The sequence below is a fragment of the Dama dama genome, chromosome 3, assembly GCF_033118175.1.
Source record: "Dama dama isolate Ldn47 chromosome 3, ASM3311817v1, whole genome shotgun sequence".
Classification (NCBI taxonomy): Eukaryota; Metazoa; Chordata; class Mammalia; order Artiodactyla; family Cervidae; genus Dama; species Dama dama.
Genome location: NC_083683.1, coordinates 45530324 through 45555707, shown reverse-complemented (window position 1 = coordinate 45555707; position 25384 = coordinate 45530324). Strand labels below are relative to the sequence as shown.

General features: G+C 39.8%; 1 protein-coding gene and 1 non-coding gene across 4 annotated transcripts in view; both read left to right on the top strand.

Moving 5' to 3' along the window:
• Positions 1–25384, top strand: part of DIP2B (disco interacting protein 2 homolog B) — a 225005-nt gene that overhangs the window by 172271 nt on the left and 27350 nt on the right. For all 3 annotated transcript variants that reach the window (XM_061128018.1, XM_061128008.1, XM_061128001.1), the window contains 11 exons: positions 2034–2136; positions 3290–3354; positions 5778–5871; positions 6344–6463; positions 7951–8065; positions 8766–8905; positions 9510–9646; positions 13354–13434; positions 15493–15620; positions 17315–17429; positions 20571–20772. In XM_061128018.1, coding sequence (XP_060984001.1) covers positions 2034–2136; positions 3290–3354; positions 5778–5871; positions 6344–6463; positions 7951–8065; positions 8766–8905; positions 9510–9646; positions 13354–13434; positions 15493–15620; positions 17315–17429; positions 20571–20772 — 1300 coding nt within the window. The remainder of the gene's footprint in view (positions 1–2033; positions 2137–3289; positions 3355–5777; positions 5872–6343; positions 6464–7950; positions 8066–8765; positions 8906–9509; positions 9647–13353; positions 13435–15492; positions 15621–17314; positions 17430–20570; positions 20773–25384) is intronic.
• On the top strand, positions 11963–12034 carry TRNAE-UUC (transfer RNA glutamic acid (anticodon UUC)). The gene has a single exon. It is a non-coding gene; the product is annotated as a tRNA-Glu (tRNA).

The window sequence follows — 25384 nt, the reverse complement described above, 5'->3', positions numbered from 1 at the left end:
TTATGTGGCCGCTGTGTAGCTCTCTGAGCATGTAGAACTACTGTCCTGTACATTTCCAGGCTTCTGCTGTTCTGAATGAACTTGCAGTTTTCATTGGAACCCTCTTATTACCCACAGGACATTGCTAGTGAGTTTCAAGTGTCCTGTGGGTAATAGGAAGCTCTCAAAGTGGTGTCAGCAGAAGAGTGGTAAGAATAAATATGTGGTTAAAAGATGTATCTGTTTGGTGGGGTTAAGATAGGAAATGAGCTTTGACAGTTATCCAGGTGAATCCAAGCTTGTGGAGATGGGGATGGAGAAAAGCGGATGGATGGAACTGAGATGCAGCAAGGAAATAGAAGGGGCAGAACTTGGTGACTGACTCTGGAGAGGGAGGAGGCAAGAAAGACACGCAGGTTTCCGACTTGGGCAACTGGAGAGATGATGGCATCCTTCACTAAGATAGAAAGTACAGCAGGAGGGACTTCCTTGCTGGTCTGGTGGCTAAGATTCCACTCTCCCATTGCGTGCTACAACTAAGAGTTCGCATGCCATAACTAGAGATTCCACGTATCACAGCAAAGATCAAAGATCCTGTGTGCCGCAACTAATACAGGTGCAATTTTTTAAAAAAAGTGATGGCAAGAAAAGTTTTCATGGGTGAGGGGTCCAGGGGTGGTGTTGGTTACTTTGGGTTTCACGGGACTATGGGTCAGTCATGGTGAAGAGTTGACCCTCCGAGTCTGAATCTCTGGAAAGAGGTCTGAGCTGGAGATGGAGAATTGAGAGTCATCAGGAGTGTGGTTGGAGAAGGAAATGGCAACCCACTCCAGTACTCTTGCCGAGAAAATCCCATGGACGGAGGAGCCTGGTAGGCTACAGTCCCTGGGGTCGCGAAGAGTCAGACACAACTGAAGCGACTTAGCAGCAGCAGCAGCAGGAGTGTGGTACCCTGATGGATAGATGTGAAAAGAGGACTTCCCTGGTGATACAGTGGAGGAGAGTCTGCTTGCCAGTGCAGGGAACCTGGGTTTAATCCCTGGTCTGGGAAGATTCCACATGCTGTGGAACATCTAAACCCATATGCCACAACTACTGAGCCTGTGCGCTAAAGCCCAAAGCTGCAACTGCTGAGCCCACGTGCCGCAACTACTGAGGCTGTGTGCTGCCACCGCTGAAGCCTCTGCACCTCCGGCCTGTGCTCCGCAACAGGAGAAGCCACTGTGATGAGAAGCCCGCACGCTGCAACCAGAGAGTAACTCGCGCTCTCTGCAACTAGAGAAAGCTGGTACACAGCAGCAAAGAGCCAGTGCAACCAAAAATATATAAATGATTTTTTTTTTTACCTGAAAAAAGAGGAGGAAGAACTTTTAGGAAATGCCAGCATTCAAAGGATGAGCAGAGAAAGTGGAGGGAAGGGAGAGAGAGAATATTGAATAGGAAAGAGGAGTATCACAAAAACCGAGAAAGGAGAAAGTGTCAAGAAAGGTGTCAGAAATTACAGAAAGGTCTGATACAGTGAAGTGTGCAATATGTGCTTTTGATTTAACAATAAAATAAAAAGTGACTGATCTTGGTAAAAAGCAGCTTGAGGAGGTATCGAGCAGCTTCGAGGTAAAAGCGAAATTACTGCTGATTGGTCTGGAGGCGTGAACAGGCCGTTTCCCAGTCTCCCCTCCGCACCAGGAGCTGCTGATAGACTTCCGCACCTTTGGCTCTGCTTGCTGTGTATTTGATGCTGTGCTTCTGTTAAGGCAGCCCAAGTTACTTGTTTGTTTCAGCATCTTTAGCAGCCAGTTCACACTGATGACTAATTAAACTTTGAAGAATTTTTCACACTTACTTTTGTTGTGCTTTGTCATTCCCTAGTCCTGTCTGTGTGTGATTGAAGTTTGGGGCCCAGTTGCATAGCCTCAGATATTTATATGAAGTGTTAAATTCAGCCCATTGTCATGGTTTTTCTGGGTTTCATTTATGGATTCTAGTTTTGTCATTTGAAATAACCCATTTTATTGTTTCTTGTGTTTTTGTTTTCTGTGGTTTTTTTCTCCTAGTATAAAACAAGCAAAGAAGGGAGTGTAATGGGAGTTACAGTGTCCCGCCTTGCAATGCTGTCTCACTGCCAAGCTCTGTCCCAGGCCTGCAATTATTCTGAAGGTCAGACTTCACCCCGTGACTGCCTGCACTGTGAGCTCAGATCTCTGTGATTGTGAGCCCTCTGCCCGGTGACTGGACTCCAGTTAATGACCGCATTCAGAGGGAAATGTTCTAAGACACATTCTTGGCTCGCTTTTGCTTTCTTCTTTTTCACAAATATGCTGTAATTTAAAGGATCGAAAATTCTGGGCAAACCAAATATGTAAAGCATGATTTCTAGAGTGCAAAAATAGAGAGCTAATTAAATCCATGTGTTTATTGGCTGTGGAATGTCAGGTACCTTCATCTCCCCATGCATATAGAGCTGTCACCAGCTGTATGTTTGGAGTTAGAATCAAAGAAATTCTGCTACCAAAAAGCACAGATTAAAACACGAAATGTATTCTGGATTGTTGGATTTTAGATGTGTTGATAGATATTGCATAACGATGATTTCCCTTAGAATGTTCTTCACAATATTAATTCTTTTAGTGTTTTATTTTTCTTTCATAGAATGAAACAAGTTAATACATGCTCCTTATGGCAGCATTATACAGCCACATTCTTGTTTGGTTAAAAAATATATATATGTAATAAAATCAATCAAAATATCAAAAGGAGTTGATTGAATTATCATATATTCATATATGGGGTATTAATCTGAGGTTTCAAAACTCAGGTTCTTAAAGATTGTTTCAGTATATCATTAAGTGGAAACAAATCAGATACAGAGCAGTATATGCCAATTTTGTTGTCAGATATCTATCTATATACAAGTGTATAAGCTTAGAAGCGTATGTGCATGTATGTAGATACGATATATAGATTTATACATATACCACCATTTTTTATTTTCTCTAAGAAGTATAATTTTCTACATATGCTTGTGAAACTTCTGAAACAAACATGTGATCCTTACATAATTAGGAAAAAATCATTATCTCAAAGACTGTGCCTAAGTCAAGGAATTCCAAATTCATTGTGTCATCTGTGACCGCGTCACCCTATGATCACTTCCCCAGCCAGTTTGAGGAGACCCCCATGTGATCAGAAGACCCTGAGAGCTTTTAGTGGTTTTTTAAAAGTACCAAGTCGGTTGTTAAATAGAGGCAAGTGACAGAATTTTGCTACTTAAACTAAAGATGATTTCCTTATGTTTTTTTTCCTGTTACAGGAGAAACAGTAGTAAATGTTCTAGACTTTAAGAAAGATGCTGGGCTGTGGCATGGCATGTTTGCGGTAAGCTACACAGAATCAAGAGCTTTATTGTACTTATGATTCAGATCATTGTGTGTACTATGTAACCACAGCATCTCACGGTATTTGTATGAAATTTAAGCTGCCAAAAGATCAGTAGTATTTTCCAGGGGAATTTAATTTTGTGATATGAATGGTAATTTTTTTTTTTTTAAAGGAGAATGTAATTCTGTTTTTTCTCCATTGTGTGGTTGGTCATACCCTTCACATAATAATATGTAGCGGAACTTAGGATCCAGAATTTTTAAAATATCTACTATGATAGCTCAAAGCTTAAAATACTCTATCTGTGACTATGTGTTTTTCAAAGAACTCTCTTTGAGCTACCTCTTCTCTTTTCTGAAGTCAGATTACCTAAAATATATCTAGAACTTTGAAGCTGTGGTTAATAATATCTAACTTTCCATTGGACAGAATGCTTGAATGAGTCCATGCTGCAATGAAAGAATATTGTAAACAAGATAGGTCAGGCTACTTTCCACAGTAGAGGAATGGTACCATACTAAGGGAGTTAGAAAAAGGTGACTTCCTCCCAGCTCTGGCCTCAATTTTTATAAAAGAGGTAACAGTTGAATTGGACTGAGAAATGAGTAAGATAGAGTCATACAGAGATTTTTGGGAGGGTGAAAATGGGGGGAGGGGTGCATTTCAAGTGGGAAAAGTTTCTTATGGAGCATTCTGATTAGGAGGGAGGAGAGAAGAGATACAGGACCCTCAGGACCTTTGAGAGTATCTTGTCCAACTTCCTCACACATTGCAGGAGACTGAGAAAGGGTAGGAAATAAAGCCCAGGGAAGAAGAGTGTTTCCCTTTTCTCCCAGGATCCCTCAGATTAGTAAAAGCCTTATTCCTTGAGCCATACATGCTTTCTGGCTCTTCTCTGAAGTCCTTCTCATTCCCATTTTTTTTTTTAAATCAAAACTTAAGAAACCCTTGTGGGGAGTTAGAGAGAATCTTCTCTCTGTGATACACAGAGCAAGATAGAGACATGTGTGAAGAATTAGTTATAAACACCATTCTTCCCCTGAAAACCAAGTTTGTCACCATAGCTAGAAACTTGGGGGAGGGAGGAAAAAGAGGTTTGCAGTGATATTTTGGTATCTTTGGACCACTTAAGTAGTGCACAGAATGGCCAGTCTGAGTAGCAAGATTTAGTTACTCTGTCAGGCTGGATCTCTTTGGGGACCAGAGTCCTGGATGTGTTTGGCAGGAGAGACACCAAATTGCATGGCCCTCTCACGTTGTTCAGTTTTATCTACCCAAACACCTAACAGGTCTGGGCAGGATCTCCTGTAAGTGACAGGTAGACTTTGATATCTTGCTTTGGAAGACCCAGCCCTTTGTGGTATATAATATGTGCTTATGCTTGCATAAGCATGTTGAAGGAAGGTACTTAGAGGGTTGGAGGGCAGTTTAAAAAGCACACATCCCCTTCAACTAATAAAAATAAATGGGAAAAAAAAATAGATTAAAAAAAAAAGCACACATCCTATGACTCAGTGGTACAACTTTTCTGTACCTACCCTAGAGAAACACTTGCCCACGTGCTAGGGAAATGAGTATAAATATATTCCTTGAAACATTGTTTGTGATTGCAAAAAGTTTGTCAACAATAGGGAGATAGCTAAATAAATTTGGTGTAGTCATACTATGAAATACTATGCAGCAGGTGAAAAAAAATCTCTTACACTGATATAGATTTCATATGTTTCGGGCTTCCTTAGTGGCTCAGATGGTGAAGAATCTGCTTGCAATGCAGGAGACCCAGATTTGATCCCAGGGTTGGGAAGACCCCTTGGAGAAGGAAATGACAACCCACTCCAGTATTCTTGCCTAGAGAATCCCATGGACGGAGGAGCCTGGCAGGCTACAGTCCATGGGGTCAGAGTCAGACACAACTGAGCAAATAACACTTACACAAATATACATAGATTTAGCTCTAACACAATTTAAGTGAAAAAAGGCAAGTGGCAGATACATGTATAGTATGATGCCTTTCATGTTAAAAGTACTTTTATATTTCTGTGGGGAAGAATATACATATACATACTTGTAAAAAGGAATGGAAGGATCCATGGCAGATTCTTAACAGTGATTATCTCTGAGGAGGAGAGGAGGGAATCAGGTGTGAGAATAGGTAGCAAAGGAGGCTTCAACCTTATAGTTAATATTTTAGATTCTTTTTAAAGAGCATTTAAAAAAAATAAAAAAATTTTTTTAAATTAAAAAATTTGTTTAAATTTAAAAATTTTTTAAAATTAAAAAAAATAAAAAAATTTAAAAAATAAAGAGCATTAGTGTTTGAGTATTATATGGTTAAAATTGTTAACAGAGTATCAATTCAGTTTTAAAATGCTAAGTGTGTATTAGATATTGATTACTTTTTATCTTTCTTTGCTTTTCAGAATGTAATGAATAAGATGCATACAATTAGTGTACCCTACTCTGTTATGAAGACTTGCCCTCTCTCTTGGGTCCAAAGAGTACATGCTCACAAAGGTAGTTACACATAGCATCTAAGCTTTAATTATGTCACTGACATTTCAGGGCTTTTCAAGTTGGTCTTCTAGAGACATACCTCTATGCCTTGGTACCTTAATAGATTTTAGAATTTGGTTACTGTAAGATTAGATACATTGTCTAATTCATCTCAGTTGGTGTCCTTTCTGAAGAACTGAGATGACTGTGTGTGAATCTGGGCCTGAATTAGATTTGTTGGATGCTCTGGTGCTCGATCCTTCCTTGGCTTGGATACGAGGCCCATCTGTAGGTCTCTGTGAGCAAGGTAGTCATGTGTCCGTCGGTCACTGCTGCCTCAGAGTACCTGGCACCATTTCTTTGAGACCTTTCTTATTTTCTCTTAAGTGAAATTCATGATTCCTAAAATAAATGAAAGTGTTTTTATTGTAGCATATTAATGTCTACCAAATTTAGCATATGTGTGTTAACTTTACCCCTTTTGCATTTATAGCCAGGGTGGCTTTAGTGAAATGCCGAGACTTGCACTGGGCTATGATGGCTCATCGGGACCAAAGAGATGTGAGCTTGAGTTCCCTCCGAATGTTGATTGTGACGGATGGAGCTAATCCCTGTGAGTATTTCTGGAGTGTCAGTCTGGGAATATCTTTTCCTTTGGTAGGTTGAGGTTTTCGTCCCCTTTCCATAAGCAGTTTTTTTGTTCTTAAACATCTGTATTGAGAGGGAATTCACATATCATAAAACTCACCCATTTATTTTTTTTAAAAAAGCTCACCCATTTAAAATACAGTTCAGTGGTTTTAGCATGTTCATAGAGTTATAACACTATCACCACTGACCTGAATTTAGAACATCATCATCCCCAAAAGAAACCCCATACCCATTAGTTGTCATTTCCCATTTCCCATCCTCTGTCCCTTAGCCCCAGGCAACTGCTAATCTACTCCTTGTCTCTATAAATTTACCTATTCTGGACATTTTACATAGATGTAGTCATGCTATATGTAGTTTTTTCTGACCAGCTCCTTTCACTTAGCATATTTTCAAGGTCCCTCCGTGTTGTAGCCTATGTCTGGACTTTATTCCTTTATATTGCCATATAATATTCCTTTGTATAGATATATTACATTTCATGTAGTCATTCATCATTTGATGGATCTATAAGCTTTTAAAAGCACCCTGTGCTCACTCACTTAGATCCTTTCTCTGCCATGTAACTGAAAAGAGCAATGAGGAGATAACTTATTATAACCAGGTGTCTGGACTTTATGTAAATTCCCTGTCAGCAAATCCAAAGAGTTTGCAGAAGCTTTAGAGACCTTACTGTGTTGCCTGCTTTTCCCAACAAGCACAGACACCATGAGCCTCCATAGGGTAGAATCAGGTAGTGCATCAGACACTACTGTGTTCTTTGTCACCAGTGAACTTCTGTCAGCAGTCACAATGACCATCCTGGTATAAAACACAAACCTGGGACCGACCTTAATAAGAAACGAGTCAGCGGGTACATGAAAAGGATGGAGCTAAGCCAGAATATTAGTAATGCACTGGCTGCAATGCAGTAGTGGATTCAGGAAGACGTGCTTGCTTCCAAACCAGCTGCCTGTTGCCTGCAGTACACCTCTGCTATTGATTGGGCAGTTCAGTAGGAGCAGCCATATTCCATGCTGTAACTTTAAATAGTGTCAGTGACCTTTCATGGGCTGGACAAGCATTTGTTTGTCCTTGAAACCTGTCAACCACCTCTGAGACACAGTAAAATACTTGCACAGAATTAATGGCTTGCCAGGTGGCTCAGTGGTAAAGAATCCGCCTGCCAATGCAGAAGACGCAGGAAATGCAGTTTCAATCCCTGGGTCAGGAAGATCCCCTGGAGAAGTGAATGGCAACCCACTCCAGTATTCTTGCCTGGAAAAAATCTCATGGACAGAGGGTCCTGGTGGGCTACAGTCCACGTAGGTCACAGAGAGTTGGACACGACTGAGCATACACTCACACAAATGATGTACAAATGTGTCAGCTTTCTGTTCTTTACCAGTTTCCTGCAGTAATGAAAATCACACTTTCAAGCTTTCAAGTTGATCTGTTTCAACTCCTCAGGGTCTGTGTCATCCTGTGATGCCTTCCTGAGTCTGTTCCAAAGCCATGGTCTGAAACCTGAGGCCATCTGTCCATGTGCTACTTCTGCCGAAGCCATGACTGTCGCAATCCGCAGGTATCGTTCAGGATGTTGGTGCTCTTGATAGATGTTACAGCTCTGATCAAATGTGCAGAATTGGCCGGGTGGTGACAAAGGGGTGAGGTCTAATTTTCTGCTTCATAAGCCTGAAAATGAAAATGACTTTGTAAGGCAATTTGAAGCATCTCATTTATTATTCCTACTATTGCCCTAAGTGTAACTAGGAAACTGAAATTTTATTTCAGCTGTTCTCATCTTGTATTTGTAAAATAGCTCTTTTTCTCTCTTCAGAATCCTTAGTATCTTAGACAAGAAATGTATTTGATTGTAGCTTACGTGTGGATACTACCTGTACATGTAGTACACTCAGGCCAATATATTCTTTCATTAAACAATTTATTTATTTATTATTTGGCAGCAGAAGGTCTCAGTTGTGGCAAGTGGAATCTAGTTCCCTGACCAAGGATTGAACCTATGCCCCCTGCATTGGGAGCATGAATTCTTAACCACTGGAAGGGAAGTCCTCAAGCCAGTATATTCTTAACAACCAATTAAAATTTACTTTTTCCCACCGTGCTTTGCAAGTGTGAATTTGATTCATTTGGCAGATTTTTGGTAGAGAAAATGAGGGTTTTTGTTTGTGTGGTAGCCAGAGGAAATTTTTCTTTCCTCCATAGTCATACTTTTCTCTTAATAGCTTTTAATTTGACAAATTTTATGTTTATTTTGTCTTCAGACCTGGAGTTCCAGGGGCCCCTTTGCCAGGAAGAGCCATTCTCTCCATGAATGGATTGAGCTATGGGGTGATACGGGTCAACACGGAAGATAAAAACTCAGCGCTGACGGTTCAGGATGTGGGCCATGTGATGCCTGGGGGTGAGCTCTCAGGAGCGCCATGTGCTTTGCATAAGATGTGTCTTTAGAGATAGTGGAGGCTGGTGAAATGCGATCCAAAACCAGGAATCCAAAATTTAGTACTTAGTCTCTTTGTAAGAGTCTTACCTTCCAGCAGAATTGGGTGATTTAATTGTGAATGTTTCAGTTACAGTTATTCACATGGATAGCTAAACGTTTGAGTGATACTGAAGTGGTCTGGTTTTCACTATAGTTACCAAGATGTTGGGCTGACAGAAAGTTAGGGTGCTTTGCTTCCTGTGTGTTTTTGAGTTTGATCTGTGTAAGGGTAAATTAATTTAACCCGTTTCTTCAGACTTTGCAGTCATTTTTAATGTCAGTCTTTAAAAGCTTCAGTCTGCATCTATTATATGTTTTGTTTGCTGAATTTAAAAAATTACCTTCAGGACCAAAAGATGAAAATTTCAGATATACCTATACAGTGTCAGGTCTCTTTCTAGCATTCCTGTTTGGTATGCTAACTTAATGCTGCTCAATAAATGGGAAACTTTCCTGGGTTCATTAGGCTGAGGCTGTTTTTCCGAAGGTTTTCCAGGCTGTCCCTTGACTGTTTTCTGTACCCTAGGGATGATGTGCATTGTGAAGCCCGATGGACCTCCTCAACTCTGCAAAACAGATGAAATTGGAGAAATCTGTGTCAGCTCCAGGACGGGAGGCATGATGTACTTTGGGCTTGCTGGGGTGACCAAAAACACATTTGAGGTACTTGACGTTCAAGTTTCATGGGGAAAATGTTGGGTCAACTATGGCAGCTGAGTGTTGGTGTCACCGTGGCAGCTGAGCTGGCTGGTGGGAAATACACCATGCAGCAGTTGGGAGTGTGTGCCCCAGGGCTGGGGTGCTCAGGGTGCAGCCCTGACAGCCACGGCCTAGCCGACCCGGGGTGAACTGCTTACCTAAAATGTGAGTAATCATAGTATCTGCCCCAGGATTGTTGTGAGAACCAGCTGAGTTAATGTTTATAGAGTGCTTAGACCAGCACCTGGCACACAGAAAGTATTCTTGTCTGTCTCTTAAGAGTCCTCACGGAAACTCATCCTGGTCACTGTCCCATGGTTTGGGCTTTATAGCCCCCCAAGTTAATTAATTAACTAATTTTGGCTGCTCTGGGTCTTCATCGCAGCACACGTGCTTTCTCTAGTTGCAGGGCTCGGGCTTCTCACAGTGGTGGCTTCTCTTGTTGCAGAGCATGGGCTCAGTAGTTGCAACTCACGGGCTTTGAATGGCATGTAGAATCTTCCCAAACCAGGGATCAAACTCATTGGCAGGCGGATTCTTAACCACTGGACTACCAGGAAAGTCCTGTAAGCCCCAAGGTTTAATTCTGAGAGTGCAGTGAGAATGGATTCATCTTTCAAGAATAGACTCAGGATAGCCAAGCTTGTAAAGACTGATGTATTAAAGCAAATATGCTCCAATAAAAATTAATTACAAAAAAATAGATGGATGTAAACTGGAATGCCAGCTTCCTAATGAAAAATGAAAACCTGGTCTGTCACGGGGGTAGATTGCTCTGGTTATTCAGTCTTTCAGTGGGAGAAATATTTATTGAGTGCCTTCTGTGTGTCTGGCACTATTTTCCCTGCTTGTGGTACGTCAGGAAAGCCCAAAACTCCTCAAATAGCTCATTTTTTTCAGTGAAACCAGCACATCATTTTCCTGCAGGCAGTTCTGCATGTGAAGCCAAATTGTAATGAAAGTCTGCCTGGTGAGCCTGGAAATCAGAACAGGCATGATTAATTGTCTGTATTTCCTAACTGGGATTAACCTGCCTCAGGCCCCCTTTTAGGGAACAGAGAGCTCCAGTTTGTGGGCCATGTTCCCTTCACGTTAAACAGGGCTTATATGACCACTGCCAGTTTTCAGTTCTTTTAGCTTCCCTTTTGGGCTTCCCTGGTGGCTCAGATGGTAAAGAATCCGCCTGCAATGCAGGAGACTCAGGTTCGATCTCTGGGTTAGGAAGATCCTCTGGGGAAGGGAATGGCAACCCACTCCAGTATTCTTGCCTGGAGAATTCCATGGACAGAGGAGCCTGGCAGGGTACTGTCCATGGGGTTGCAAAGAGTCAGACACGACTGAGTGACTAACACTTTCACTTTTCTGTTAATCCAGACAAGTGGTTCTTAGTCTCAGTATGGTATGGCACATCTGTGCCATCCCATATAAAAATCAGCACATGTAATTATGTAATAAGAGGTGTAAATGGCAGGAGAATGTTATCTTTATGTGTGGTGTGGTGGCTGAAAACGGTTCTATCATCTATGTTTACACAGCCTAAAATGATATGATAGAAATTATTAAATAAATATTTGTAAATTATTTTAAGTAATTTATTACTAAATTAAATTTAATGCCATCGTTTATTACCATCATCATCGTCATCACTACTACATTCTTGGCCTACCTTCAAAAGTTGTGACCACAGCAACAACAGAAAAAGAAAACAAAGCAAAAAACAAGTTGTGACCAATTTATAGACTCTTAAAGCACATGCTCACTGCCATTCTCTTGGTTTATTTTCACAGGCGACTATCTTTGCTAAGGGTATATACATTTTACTAATTCCAGTCTCACCTTATTTCTCTCTCAGGTGCTTGGACTACATATGTTTCCATCTGAGTTTTTCTTCATTGCACTTTCCTTATATAAATAAGATTCTCAAGCAGTGTTTGAAGTTACTAATAATATTTTAATACATTCCCCTATGATGGCAAGTGCCTAGCCAAAATTTTCAGATTTATTACTTAGCTTCTAGGTCCATAGTGATGAAGAAATTTTTAAATCTGCAGTAGGAATTTAATGACAGTGAAGTGGAATAAAAATCATAACCAAAAAAGAAGAAAACTATTGTATTGATTTTTGCAGATTAAAATTTTTCTAATATTTTTCTTACTGGATTTTTACATTTAAACCCTATGAGAATTTTCCAGTGTGGTTAATACTTCACTAGAAAAAGATCTAAAAATGGCTGGTTAGAAGATAAAAGTGAATTTTAAAAATAAACTACTGGTGGGGAATTCCCTGGTGGTCCAGTGGTTAGGACACCTCCCTTTCACTGTGGAGAGCTAGGTTCAATTCCTAGTCAGGGAACTAAGATCTCCCAAGCTACATGGTGTGGCCGAGAAAAAAAAAAGCTTTGGTGAGAAAAACTTTGTAACACATATGAATACAAAGAACTAATTTTACACTGTCGTATATGAGGCAAATGAAACTCTCCATGCCTCACTTTCTCATCTGCAAAATGAAAATATTCTGTCTCACAGGGTTTTCTTGATTATTTCTAAAGTATTTACACCTGTGCCTGGCACATGATAAGCATTTAATAAATGTTAGGTCTTATTACAGTTATTCCCTGTATAAAAAAAAGAAATCTTAAAAATTAAAGGGAAAAATCCAGTCAAATAGAAAAAGTAGACAGGAGACCTGACTAGGCTATTCACTAAAGAAATACAAATGGCTGATAAGCAAAGGAAAAGAAATTCATCTGTGTTAGTAATAAAGAAATGCAGTTAAAGTAACGGTGGAATTTCTTTTTTTTGCCTTCCAGATTGGCAAAGTTTGGAAAAATTGTTAACATACATTAACCAAAGTATAGGGAAAGCATTCTAATATGATAGTGGTAGAGTGTAAATTACTATAATAATTTTGTAGGACAGCCTGTTAAAATTGAAAAGACTGATGCCTTTTGTACAAATGCACAGAAATATGTACAACAGTAATCAATAAAGCACTGTTAGTAACAGTGAAAAATTAGAATGACCTACCTAGCCAAAAAGACTGGTTACATTCTAATAGTCCTAATTCTGATGGTTTCTTGAGTAGACTCAGGGCCAGGCATTGTGCTTATGTCTGCAAATCTGTTTACATTCCCTTGATCTTTACCCTAAGCTTGTGAGAGGCATTGGGAGTTCCATTTTATAGCCAAAGAAACTGAGGTTTAGAGAAATGTAGGAACCTCCTCAAGACCCACGTTACTAGTAAATGGCAAAGCCAGATATTGAATTTTTATCTGACTCCACATGCTATGTCATCACCAATGTGATGGTGTATTATAGAATTTCTTGTACAAAGGGAGATAGATTAACTATTACCAACTTGAAAAGGGATCCAAAATACATACACTATGTAAAACATATGTGAAAAAAGCAAGTTATAAAAGTGTGTATTATGATTCCTTTTTAAAAATCTCAATATATTAATCTGTGAATCTTAAAAAGTCTAGAGAGATAAACAACAAATTATAAATGTTTGTTATCTCTTAAGGGGGTGGGATTCCTGGGTTCACTATGTATATAATTTTAGTTTTCAACAAGCATGTATTACTGTTTAAAATTTTTTTAAAGACATTTAAAAAATTAAATGCTTCTTTTTTTTTTAAGCTAACATTTTCACTTTCTTCTGCCTTTTAGGTGATTCCAGTGAATTCTGCCGGCTCTCCCGTTGGAGATGTACCATTCATCCGGTCGGGATTGCTGGGGTTTGTGGGACCAGTAAGTGATGCTTTCGTGTTTATTTTGGTGCACCTGATCCAAATATTTGTACTTTAGTTCACAGAACAAATTCTGATTAGTCTAAGAGTATTCCAGGGTCACTTAACTTATATTTAGAGCAGTTTCTGTAAAAGTGTCATAAAATGAGTAATGTTTATTGCTTCCATTACCCAAATTCATTTTATTCCTTCAAACCAAAACATTATTTTTTACTTTCAAAACTCTTTTCACTTACTCTTGCTACATTGCTTTGATTTGATTAATATATTTAAGTAAGAAGAGTGCTGAAAAATTTCCCTTCCACAGCAAATGGAAACTATAATAGTGTACAAATCATTTTCATATAGTTTTGTCAGTACTGCCTCAGGTGTAACAGAAAATTCTTTGAAAGAAAATAATTTGTTTTTCAGCAAATAGAATTTACAGGTCCTGGGTTTACAGAGACAATTAGGATACAAAACCTATTCTCAAAGAACTTACTGTTAGCTTCATGAGCTGGTGAGAAAGGCAGAAAGCCAGAGCATGGAGGGCGTTATAAAATAATGGAAAGTTTGGATTTTATTTTGAGCCAACATATCTCCCCCCATCTCTTAATTACCTCCATACGCTCTTTTTCTCATTTTAACAGTTCAAGTTATATAAGAAAAGATCTAATTTTATTTTATTTCCTCCATACCATTAATAGGTGGATGGTGGGGGTGAGGACATAGCTCTAAGAGAATCACTCTCCCAGAAAGAGACATCTACACCTACTATCTTGACATACTCACTTAGCACCAAGAAATTCTCAAAAACCGAGCTCCTTTTAGCTTCTATTCCACTACTGAGGTCTAAGATGGAGCTCCAGCCATCACATCTGCATTGCATAAAACAGGATGGTCCTACTCTCTCTTAAGGGAGATTCCCTGAAGCTGCTGAGCAACACTTCTCCTTATATATCATTGTTCTGAACTAGTCACCTGGCCAAACCTAGCTGCAAAGGAGGCTGAAATGCAGTCTTTATTTAGGTTAGCCATGCCGAGCTAGAAATCCTATTGCTATGAAAGAAATGGAGAAACAGATGTTGGGGGATTAGCAGTGACTGTCTTACTCTCTTTGTTTACGTCCACTTTCAGATTGCATTGGCAATGGCTGATTCTCTTTTGTCTTCTGGGATGACAGAAGGATGGACCAGTAGCTTCTTGAGACTAGAGATTATGTCTTACATAGCCTCATCAGTGTGTGGCACACATTGTACTTAGTGAATCAATGAGTGACATTCAAGTGGAGATGATTACTAGATAATTCAGTATATTTAAATGGTCCAAAAATTTAGGCATTCTGTAATGAATGAGAAAAGTTAGTTTATTGCAAACATGTCTGGGAAAATTATTGATAAAAATTTTATGAAATAATAATAGAATTATTTATACAAATGATGCTTTTAGGACATTGACAGCAGACTTCCTGCAGCTCAGTTATTTTATTGGAAAGGAGAGGCTCTTACAATTCCTTAGACCTTTCTTTATTAACTTATTTCTAATTTTACCAGATGGAAACATTACCCTTATAAATCGAGACATTCGTTCTCACATTAAAACTGTTTTACTCTCTCCCTAATTCCAGTGTTAAATGGCTTAACAGTTTTCTCCTCTGCACTGATTCCATGAATAAGTACAAGATGATGAACTAATAACATAATCCCTGACTGGAAAAATGAACTGTGATCATTTGGCATCCTAGTTTCTTTTAGAATTCCTAGCAGTCTAGTGGTTAAGGCTCTGCACTTCCACTGCAAGGGGCATGGGTTTGATCCTTGGTCAAGGAACTAAGATTCCACATGCTGCTCTGTGTGGCCAAAAGTAAAGTAAAATTCCTCCCTAAGAAAGAATATGAATGGATTGTTATCTTATGTACTATTAAGACTCCATTAATTAAAAGATGCCACTGATTCTGAGATGTCAAACACTTTCTTAGAATCCATAAAATACGGTATTTTATTTCAAGATTTATTTCAAGGCAGGAAGTAAAATGTCTGTTTTACTATTTAAAATTTTATACATCTCTGTTACCTTTCAGGGCAGCTTGGTGTTCGTGGTTGGGAAAATGGACGGGTTACTGATGGTTAGTGGTCGAAGACATAATGCTGACGACATTGTTGCTACTGGACTTGCCGTTGAGTCGATAAAGACTGTTTATAGAGGAAGGTGAGTAGTACAAGGTTCAGATGTTAGCACTTCCGGTGAAATCTAAAAATCTCTATAGTGTGAGTTATATTCTGTAAATCCTCTAGATTAGATTGTTTTTATTAAGTGTAATAGAAACTAGGCTTTGATTATTTATCTTAGAATGTCTGGTTCTTTGGCTGTAATTGAGAGGAATAAGATAACCATATTCTAGTTTTCTATTTTATTTCAGTATTTGATTATTATTGTTTGTTGAGGACAGGAGAATTCTCAAACATTGAACTTCCTACATTCTTTCAATATAAAAGTCACCCCATTCAGCCTAACTGAGATAGGTGCTACTCTGTAGGAGTTTTACATCTAAGCGTTTATTCTCTTAGTTGACTCCAAATTCTTACACCATTTTAATGCAGAGATTTACATAGTACGTAAGTGCTAGTTTCAAATTCGATGGATGAAGTCAATTAGATAGCCTTTTTTCTTTGATTATATAAATAACGCAAGAAAAGATAACTTGAGTAATTGATATCCTATGCAGTAATATTCAGTCATGGATATATGTCTGAAGCAGTCTTGATGTCCCTTAGATTTTAAAGGAGTAAGAAAAATTGATCAAACCAGTGGAGAACCAGTTCCTGAAATGTGTAGTTTTTTGTAATGGGGTAGCTTCCTGTGAGATTCTGTCTTTGGTCACAGTCACATCACCAGCACTCAGCACGCAGCGCATGCAGTCGGTGTTCATTAAATATGTGTGGGTGAAAGGAAAGAAGGAAGGGAGGTGGTCAGGCATGCCGGTGTCCTCAACCCTCCTATGCCTTCCCATTATTTCACATACTCATTCAACAAGCGTATATTGGTTGCCAACTGCATGCCACGTAGATGCTCGGGGTGTGACAGTGAACAATACAGACCATGCCTCTACCCTTGGGAAGCTCACAGTCTCGTTGGGGGAAGAGCAGGTTAAGATATCACGACCACGTGAGCTGGTGACAGGGACGAAAATGACACATGGGGTGGGGGTTCCTGCTGGTTATATGGGGGGAAGGTGGTGTCCCGGGATGCTTCACTAGCAGGGGGACGTTTGAGCGGAGACCTCACTCAGAGCACCCCCTCCCCTGGCCCGCCAGGTCCTCTGTGACCGTCCGGGCAGGTCTGACCTCTCCCCACCACTCTCTGCTTCACCACCCTGCTCCAGGCACACTGGCCTTCTTGCTGTTCCTCAAACCTGCCAAGCTCGTTCCTACCTCAGAACCTTTTCGCTTTCCGTTCCTTCTGCCCGGAAACCTCTTCCTCCAGATCTCGGCGTGGCTCGCGTCCTCACCTCATTCAGGTCTCTGCTCCAATGTCCGCTCCTCAGGGAGGCGCTGCCCACCTCCACACACTGCTCCGCCCCCGCCCTGCCTCGGTCCCCCAGTGTATAGCACGACATGACATTATTTCATATTTATTTGTTTGTTCTGTCTCCAACACGCAAGCTCCACGAAGACAGGGACTTTGTCTTATTTATCGCTCCGTCCCAACATTCACGACAGTGGTGCTTAGTACATGTTTTTTGCGTCCTCGTTTCGATGGTAATGATTGTGACGTTTTCTTTTCGAAACTACTCATTCCTGGGCAGTGCAATGAGCATGTCTCCTCTCTGTATTTCCAATTGAGCAAAGCAAATAGGACTGGTTGTGAAGGGAATCCTGATGTGTTTGATCTGTCTCTCTTAGAATTGCTGTGTTTTCTGTGTCTGTATTTTATGATGAGCGCATCGTGGTGGTTGCAGAACAAAGACCCGACGCTTCCGAGGAAGATAGTTTCCAGTGGATGAGCCGTGTGCTACAGGTAAGCACACCTGGGGTCTCTGTCGGGATAGTTGGCTTTGCTGTCAAAGGCGGCAGCAGCCACTGCTGAAGCATTTTCTTCAGTGGATGAGTTATGTTGCCACCTTCTTTTCCTGCCAGTAACTACTCATATATTCCGGGTAATGTTAGCAAAATCAGATCATTAATAGCATGCCTCCTTATGGACCACAAAATATTTTTCTGCTCAGGTTGCCAAAAACAATTGAATTTGACTTGCCTCAGCAAGTTCTTTTGCTCTTTTGTGCCTGAGTGTTTTCTACCCACAAACATTTTAACTGTCCAAATGTGGAACACATGCTTGACATAATTAGTTCCCATGCCAGCAGCCACAGTCTTACTACTTGCTTCAAGTGGTGCCTGATACGAGCTGTTGTTCTTACTTTGAAGGAGCTTTACTGTGGAGTTAGAGATCTAGGTGAAATAAACCACTAGGGAAGGAGGACTATTTGGGCTCAATAGAAAAGATGTGTTTCTAGGGATCAGGCTAGAATGATGCAGAGAGCCTGGTGTTTGTTTAGAATCATACTTTGAATCCCAACTCTACTCCCTACCACATAAATGCCATTAGACCACATGCTTCACCTCACTTTCTTTCCCAATCTGTAAAGTGGGGACAAAATTATCTGTATTTCAGAGCTATTGGAAGGTTAATTGATATGGTAATTAGATAATGAAATATTTAGTGCCTGCATTCAGTCAAAGATGATGGTGATTATCGTTAACATAAAAAGAGTCATCATAAGCAAAATCTGTAGTAAAGAGGTTAGAGAATATTTGTTAGATGAGTGGATGGTCCAGAGGAAGCATGGACTGTCCTTCTCGTGCAATTTATATGTATTGGGGTTGTTCCCAGTGTCTGTAACTTGTCTGCTTGGGGCATTTGGATTTATTTACTGCAGCTAGTAGTAAAGTTGTAGAAATGATGTAAGCATGAGATAAGTGATAGCACTAGACAACTTGTAAGATTCATCTATCTGCAGGATCTGTGATTCTGAATTGTCAGCTGGTAGAGCATAGGCTGTTTATAGTAGAAAATCAGAGAAAGGAAAGAGAATCTCCTGAAGTGAGACTAGATAGAAAAAGCGGGGAAGAAAGTAGGACTGGGTGGTCTCTGAAAGATGATTAACAATCAGACTTGCTAAAAAAAAAAAAGAATCAGACTTGCTAAGAGAATTTTTTTCATACTGTTCATATTTTCAAACACACTACTTGTTTCATTCAGAAAGAATTTTGGGGAATAGTGGTAGACTCTTGTGGTGAATTATGCATTTTTTCCTGTGATAGGAAGCAAATTTCCGAGATTGTTATTTTCCCCTGGAAAGCAACTGTAAGAATTAAATGCAGTGCTATCTCACTAATTCAAGTTTTTGTTAAAGTCATTTTGGGAAGAGGTCATTATCTTACTTGTAACTTCTCAGCTTGGGGCTCTTGGATCCATAGAAGAACAATAAGAATACCATATGTTTTGTAGGTTAGAGCCCAGAGACTGTTTAATTCCAGGTCTGTGTATGATATAAATTAACTCAGCACCTAAGGAAGGTAGTCAGTAAATGACTTACCAGGTGGTGTATTTTTTTGTTTTTGTTTTCTTGGCCATGCAGCTTGTGGGATCTTAGTTCCCCAACCAGGGATTGATCTCGTGCTCCCTCCTGTGAAACCAGAGTCCCAACCACTGGACCACCAGGGAAGTCCCCAGGTGGTGTACTTGCAGTGGAAAATCCAGGCCACACATGATACATTTTCATATTCTAAGATACCAGAAACTTAGGAACTCTTCCAGACTTCCCATTTCCTAGTTATCGCTGTTGGTTAGTGGGATAGTCTGAGAAATATGCAATTTAAGTTTACTCCTTTGCCATCTTAAACCTTCTTAATAAAAGGGCTTAATCCATCTTTTATGTCTCTTGGTCCATTCTTCTTCTCAGGTTGGATCTCCTCTGCATTAAGACTTGTGGGTAATACAAAAGAATCCTCTCAGGACTTCCCTGGTGGTTCAGTGGTTAAGACACTATGCTTCCACTGTCGGGGGGTGGTTTGGGGGTGGGGGTGGGGTTCAGTTCCTGTTCTGGGGATTAATATCCTACATGCTGCATGGTGATGCCAAAAAAAGAAATAATTAAAAAACACCTGGTATGTTTGAAACTGGTATTGATAGTTGATCAGTTAGTTTTCAAAGGTGATTGAAGCAGAAAATTGTAAGAATGAGAAATTCTTCAGCTGTTAAATTTTAACACAAAATATACATTCAGTGTATACTCTGCGTTCATTCAGTGCGGAGGCATGTGTGTCTGAGTACACCAATTTGAGTTCCAGGTCAGTTTACTTCCACAAACTACATCCAAATGCATTGTCTTTAGTTTCTGGTTTCATTCAAGTTAGACTAGAGCATGAGTATTTGAAAAGAAACTAAAATATATAATACTTGCCTTTTAGAATGAACTTGCCCATTCCTGTGAGTATCAATAGTAGTTTGTTAGGCGCTCACCTCTAATAAGTCTTTCAAAAGCATAGCTCTTCGTGTTGTTTTGCATTCATATTTTATCATTTGATATGGTAATTAATTAAATTATATGAGCAGCAGTACCAAGAACAGCAGGTGTGAAAGGTATAGAAGCAGGCACGGCTGATGCTGAGTGAGCGCACAGCTGTGTGGTTGGGAGCAGGGGTGCGCCCCTGCACCCTGGGAGCTGGTGGCCTCCAGGACTCAATGTGCAGTGGCCTTACCTAGATGTTTTGCAAATGGGATGCCTACTAACCTGGGGTTCTGTTGTGGTCATAATAGAAATACTTTGCCTCTATTCAATGAGCTGTGTTGGACATCAAAAATATTAGAAGAACCAAAACAAATTTGTACGTTTTATACATTATCACTCAAGAGAGAACACATTGAGGCTTGGAAATCAGTATCCACCTCCGTCCATTTAGATTGTATTTCACTCCACTGCCATCACTGGAAGGATGAGGTACCTTTAGATGTATGGGATCCTAATAATCTATCAGATCCTAGACCTAGAATCGAGAGAAAAAGAAAAACCCTAGAGTAGAATAGTGGATTGTGTTAGGAGGATGCCAAATGTTACAAAATTAACCTAACTGAATATTTTTCTTTGTATTTTTCTAGGCAATCGATAGCATTCATCAAGTGGGGGTTTATTGTCTTGCTCTGGTGCCTGCCAATACACTGCCCAAAACTCCACTGGGAGGAATCCACATATCTCAGACGAAACAGCTCTTTCTGGAGGGATCGCTACATCCTTGCAATATCCTCATGTGCCCACATACATGCGTGACCAATTTGCCAAAACCACGGCAAAAGCAACCAGGTAATATGCTGACTTTGAAGACATGACATGAAAATTGTAACTTCAAGAAGCTGAATTCTTTCAGTGTGATTTTTTCTCTAGAGTTAAACGTTAAAAAGATTAGTAAGTAACATGAGAATAGTATCAGCTGACCAAAAGCATGGAGGATTGAGATTTTTGTAAACTGGCCTGTCCAGGTTTACTGTTGGCTCAGTCTTCTGAGTAATTCTCAGTAGAGTGCCACCATTTTCCCTGATGTAAGGCATGGGGTCAGGGTGATCAGATTCCCACCGGTGGAGGCAGAACAAAGCAAGTCCTATAAAGCGAGGTTCTGATAATAAGACAGCTTGTATTTATGGAGTGTTTACTAAAAGCTAAATACTAGCTAACTTTTACATTTTATAATGTGATCCTAAAGCTTTGTCCTCAGCTGTGGAAAATAAAGTTCAGAGAAGTTGAGAATTATGTCAAAAGTCATATAGCTGGTTAGACCTAGGGGGCTAATGAGAAGGAGACTGAAGGCAGGAGTAGTTGATGGATGGTCAGTCATGTTAAAATATCTATTTAATCCAACATGAAGCCAGAAAGCTTTATTGATGCTTTTTCATTTTAAATGAGAAGTTAACAAGAGCTTCTAGTTTCTTGTATGCCTGGAAACACATGAGAGCCAAAATCTGGTCTTAGTTCCCACTGTTACCACACACACTTGCATGCACACTCACACACACATTCGGAAACACACCATGTACATCAGTATGTGTGCAAACATGTTGAGAAGAGGACATAAAAGTGGAGGATTAGGAAGACAAAGGGAAGTATGAAATTTAATTATATTTCCATTAAGACTACTTTTGCTGAAACGTAAATATGATGTACAATAATAAAAGGTAAGCTTCTGACTCTCTAGAATATTTTTATTAGGATATTAGTAGTTATCACTTCAGTGGTCTGGCCGTTGAAGATTGTATCACAGTTGGTTGTCTAGAAGTTATCGTTGGCTCACCAAGTAACCTTACCTTAGTAAAAGTGTGCATAGAGCTAAAGTATATATAGTATTTATTAGTTTCTGCTAGTGGAAATAAGAGTTTATGGAAGTTAATATTGTAAAGAAGCAGTTAGAATCAAGAAACCTGTACATTGCAAATCAAGAAATATATAAAAAGATGTATTTTCATATTTCCTGCCTCAGTATCTGATAGATTTGGAAAACATAGAAGTCCTTCTCCATCATATATTCTGTTATCCTGAAGTCCTACATTCATTTGTCATTTGAGTGAAATCCCATTTTAAATAGCATTTAATCTAGAATTTAACAAAGCTTTTATGTCAGTAGATGCTTAAAAGATGCAACTCAGAGACATGATATTAATAGATGTTTAAAACATTGCTTTTGCTAGCCAGATTTCACCTAATTTTACTAAATGATGAAATCTAAATGAAAGGTTTATTCAAAAGCCCCCATAGGCGTAGCATCCACCTGTCTGATGGAGGTGTTATGTTTGGATTCTGTGTTTTTGCGGTCTGTCGTTATGGTCTGCTAAGATCTTAGTGAAACACGTATGGGTCAGACCAAAGTGGCTTGAAAATTGAGACATATATGGAGCAGACATAATGTGGAGATGGCGTGAGAGGTTGGAGTTTTAAGAATACAGGAGTGTGGAGATGGATGGGAGTAAAGTAAGAAAGGAAAGGAGGGGAAGAGGAAGATCGAAATGTGTTAAGGCAGCCCAGTGACAGAAATTTCATTGAAATTCCTGTTAAGCTATTGTATAAAGAATGGGGAGTGTTAGGACTGGTTTTGGCTGCAGGTTTCAGAAGAGCATAACAGCTGCTTAAACAAGAGAAAAGTTTGTCTTTCTCAGGTAAAAGAAGTCCAGAGTTAGGCAGTCTAGGGCTAGGATGGTAGATCCTCAGTCACCGTGGATCCATCTTCCCGTCTTGTGCTGGCAGTGTTCTCACTTAACTACTGTCATAGATAGGCTGCATGACAAATAACCCGACAACTCAGTGGTTTAATGTAAGAACCATTTAGCTTTCACTCATGGAATGTGGATCTGCTGACCCTGACTGGGCTCAGCTGGCCTTGGCTTGGCTCCAGACTGTAAGTTGGGTTCAGAACTGTTCCATGTGTCTCCTCATCAGGCAACCAAAAGCTAGCTGGGCCGTATTTTCCTCAAGGCAGATGGCAGAAGCGAGAAGCCAAGCCAGACCATACAAGCATACTTACAGCTTCTGTTTGCTTCTTGTTTCCTAACATTTTATTGTCCAAAACAAGTCAGACCATGCCCAAAGTCAGTGGAACAGAGGGGTGTATACTCTGCTCATGTAATCACAGCAAGGAAGACTTATAAGAAAACAAAACAGTCTTCTCCAGCCAGCCTTAGCATACTGCCTCAGGGTTCATTTAAGCTCCTGACCTCCAGCCATCAGTTCTGCATCCCAGCTAGCAGGTGGGAGGAAAAAACAAAGAAGGGAGTACCCTTCCCCTTTAAACATATCTTCCAGAAATTGCACTTATTACTTACCCTTACATATTATCCTCCCACACTAAAGAACATAGTCCTTCCGTGTTTCCTTTTCAGGGGGCTCAGGTGCAATCTCAGGTTAGGAAACTAAGATCCTGCATGCTGCATGGTACAGTCAAAAAATAAAGAATACAGTCTTTATTTCAGGCATTTGCTCAACTAAAAACCGGGGGCTGTGGGGAATTCCCTGGTGGTCCAGCGGTTAGGACTCCTTGCTTTCACTGCCGAGACCCGGGTTCAGTCCCTGAGCAAAAACCTAAGATCCTGCAAGCTGCGCAGTGCAACCAAAAAGCCCCAAGACAAAAAGGCAGGGGTTGTGTTTTTTGTTTGTTTTTTCTTTATTTAGTTGTACTGGGTCTTAGTTGTGGCACACAGGATCTTGGACCTTCCTGTTTTTATAGTTGCAGCATGAAAACTCTTAGCTGTGGCATGTGGGGTCTAGTTCCCTGACCAGGGATTGAACCTGGGCCCCCTTCATTGGGAGCACAGAGTCTTAGCCACTCGACCACCAGGAAAGTCCCTGGATGTTCTGTTTTTTAAGGCAGAGAGGAGAATAGAATTGGAGTTGATGACCAGCAGTCTTTGCCACTGAAAATTTACAGAATTTTGTGGGGAGAATAAGAAGGCATTGATGTGAGTGCATGGACTCAAGAAATATTTACAGAAGGACCTCAAGAATTTACTGCTGAATTGGTTTTGTCATTTTAAATTACTCTGAAAAATTCACTTTTAAAAAATGTCACGCCTTTATTAAGTTTAGAGTGTGAGTCCAGGATTGGACAGCTTACACAGTCATATAGATTCTGAGTCCTACCTATATAGAAAGGCTATCTTCAACAAGATATATCTGTAACTTATTAAACATTCTCTTGGGAAAGAGTTTTGCATATTATACTTAAAATTTCAGTGGACAGATGATTTCTAGATGAAAACTGTTCAGCAGAGTATTGGGAGTACTTTACCCTTTAAGCTGTGGTGGTTTTTTTCTTTTTTTTTTTTTCAAATTTTTCTTTAACTTTTCATTTGGGAATAATTCCACTTAAAGTTGCCAAACAGTGGAAGAGTTCCCTTATTCTCTCTACCCAACTTCCCCAAATATTTTAAAGTGTGTCTATGATTTAAGTAGTTTTTGTCCCAGCTGTTTCAGTACATTCATAATCAACATATTTTGGCAATAAACATTATTTAATATGAATCCAAGCATAAGATCAGCATTATTCAGAACTCAGCTGGCAATAAGTTTTGTTAAGTTTTAGCCATCTTCTTAGTTTGACACATTAGAATCTTAGTCTTTAAGTGACCATCAAGAAAGGCATACAGTGCCTTAGCGTTGCTGAGAAGGGGCAAATTTTCTCTTTTTTCTCTTGAGAAAGGGAGTTTTTACTTTTTTCCCCCAAGTGTCAAGCCTATGGGAAAGTTAAAAGAATACTGTAATGAACACCCTTATACATTCCCCTAAATTCAGTAATTGTTGTTTTTCTTAAACTGAACCCTTTGAAAGTAAATTTCTGACATCATGACACTTCACCCCCACATATTTCAACTGTGTTATCTCTAGAGCAGCAGTCCCCAACCTTTTTGGCACCAGGGAGACAATGTTTCATGGAAGACAATTTTTCCACAGACCAGGGGTGGCGGGGGGGATGGTTTGGGGATGATTCAAGTGCATTACATTTATTGTGCACTTTATTTCTGTTATTATTTACATCAGCTGCACTTCAGATTATCAGGCATTAGATTCTGGAGGCTGCGGACACCTGCTCTAGAGAACAGAAACATTCTTCTAGAATTTTCCTAATCAGCCACAATGCCATTATCCTGTTAAGAAACTTAGCATTAATATAATGCTATCATTTAATAGTATCCAGCCTATATTCATTTATCTCCCCTTGTTTATATAGCTGATTTTTTTTTTTTTTTAACTCAGTATCCAGTCAGGGTCACACATTGCTTTTGGCTTTCATGTCCTTCCTTTAACTTTTTAAAAGCTCCCAAACCTCTTTTGTCTTCAAGACACAAATATTTTTGAAGAATCCAGACCAATTGTCCTGTGCGGTGTCCCACACTCTGGATTTGTTTAGTCACTTAAAGTCCTTCTGATATTCCTG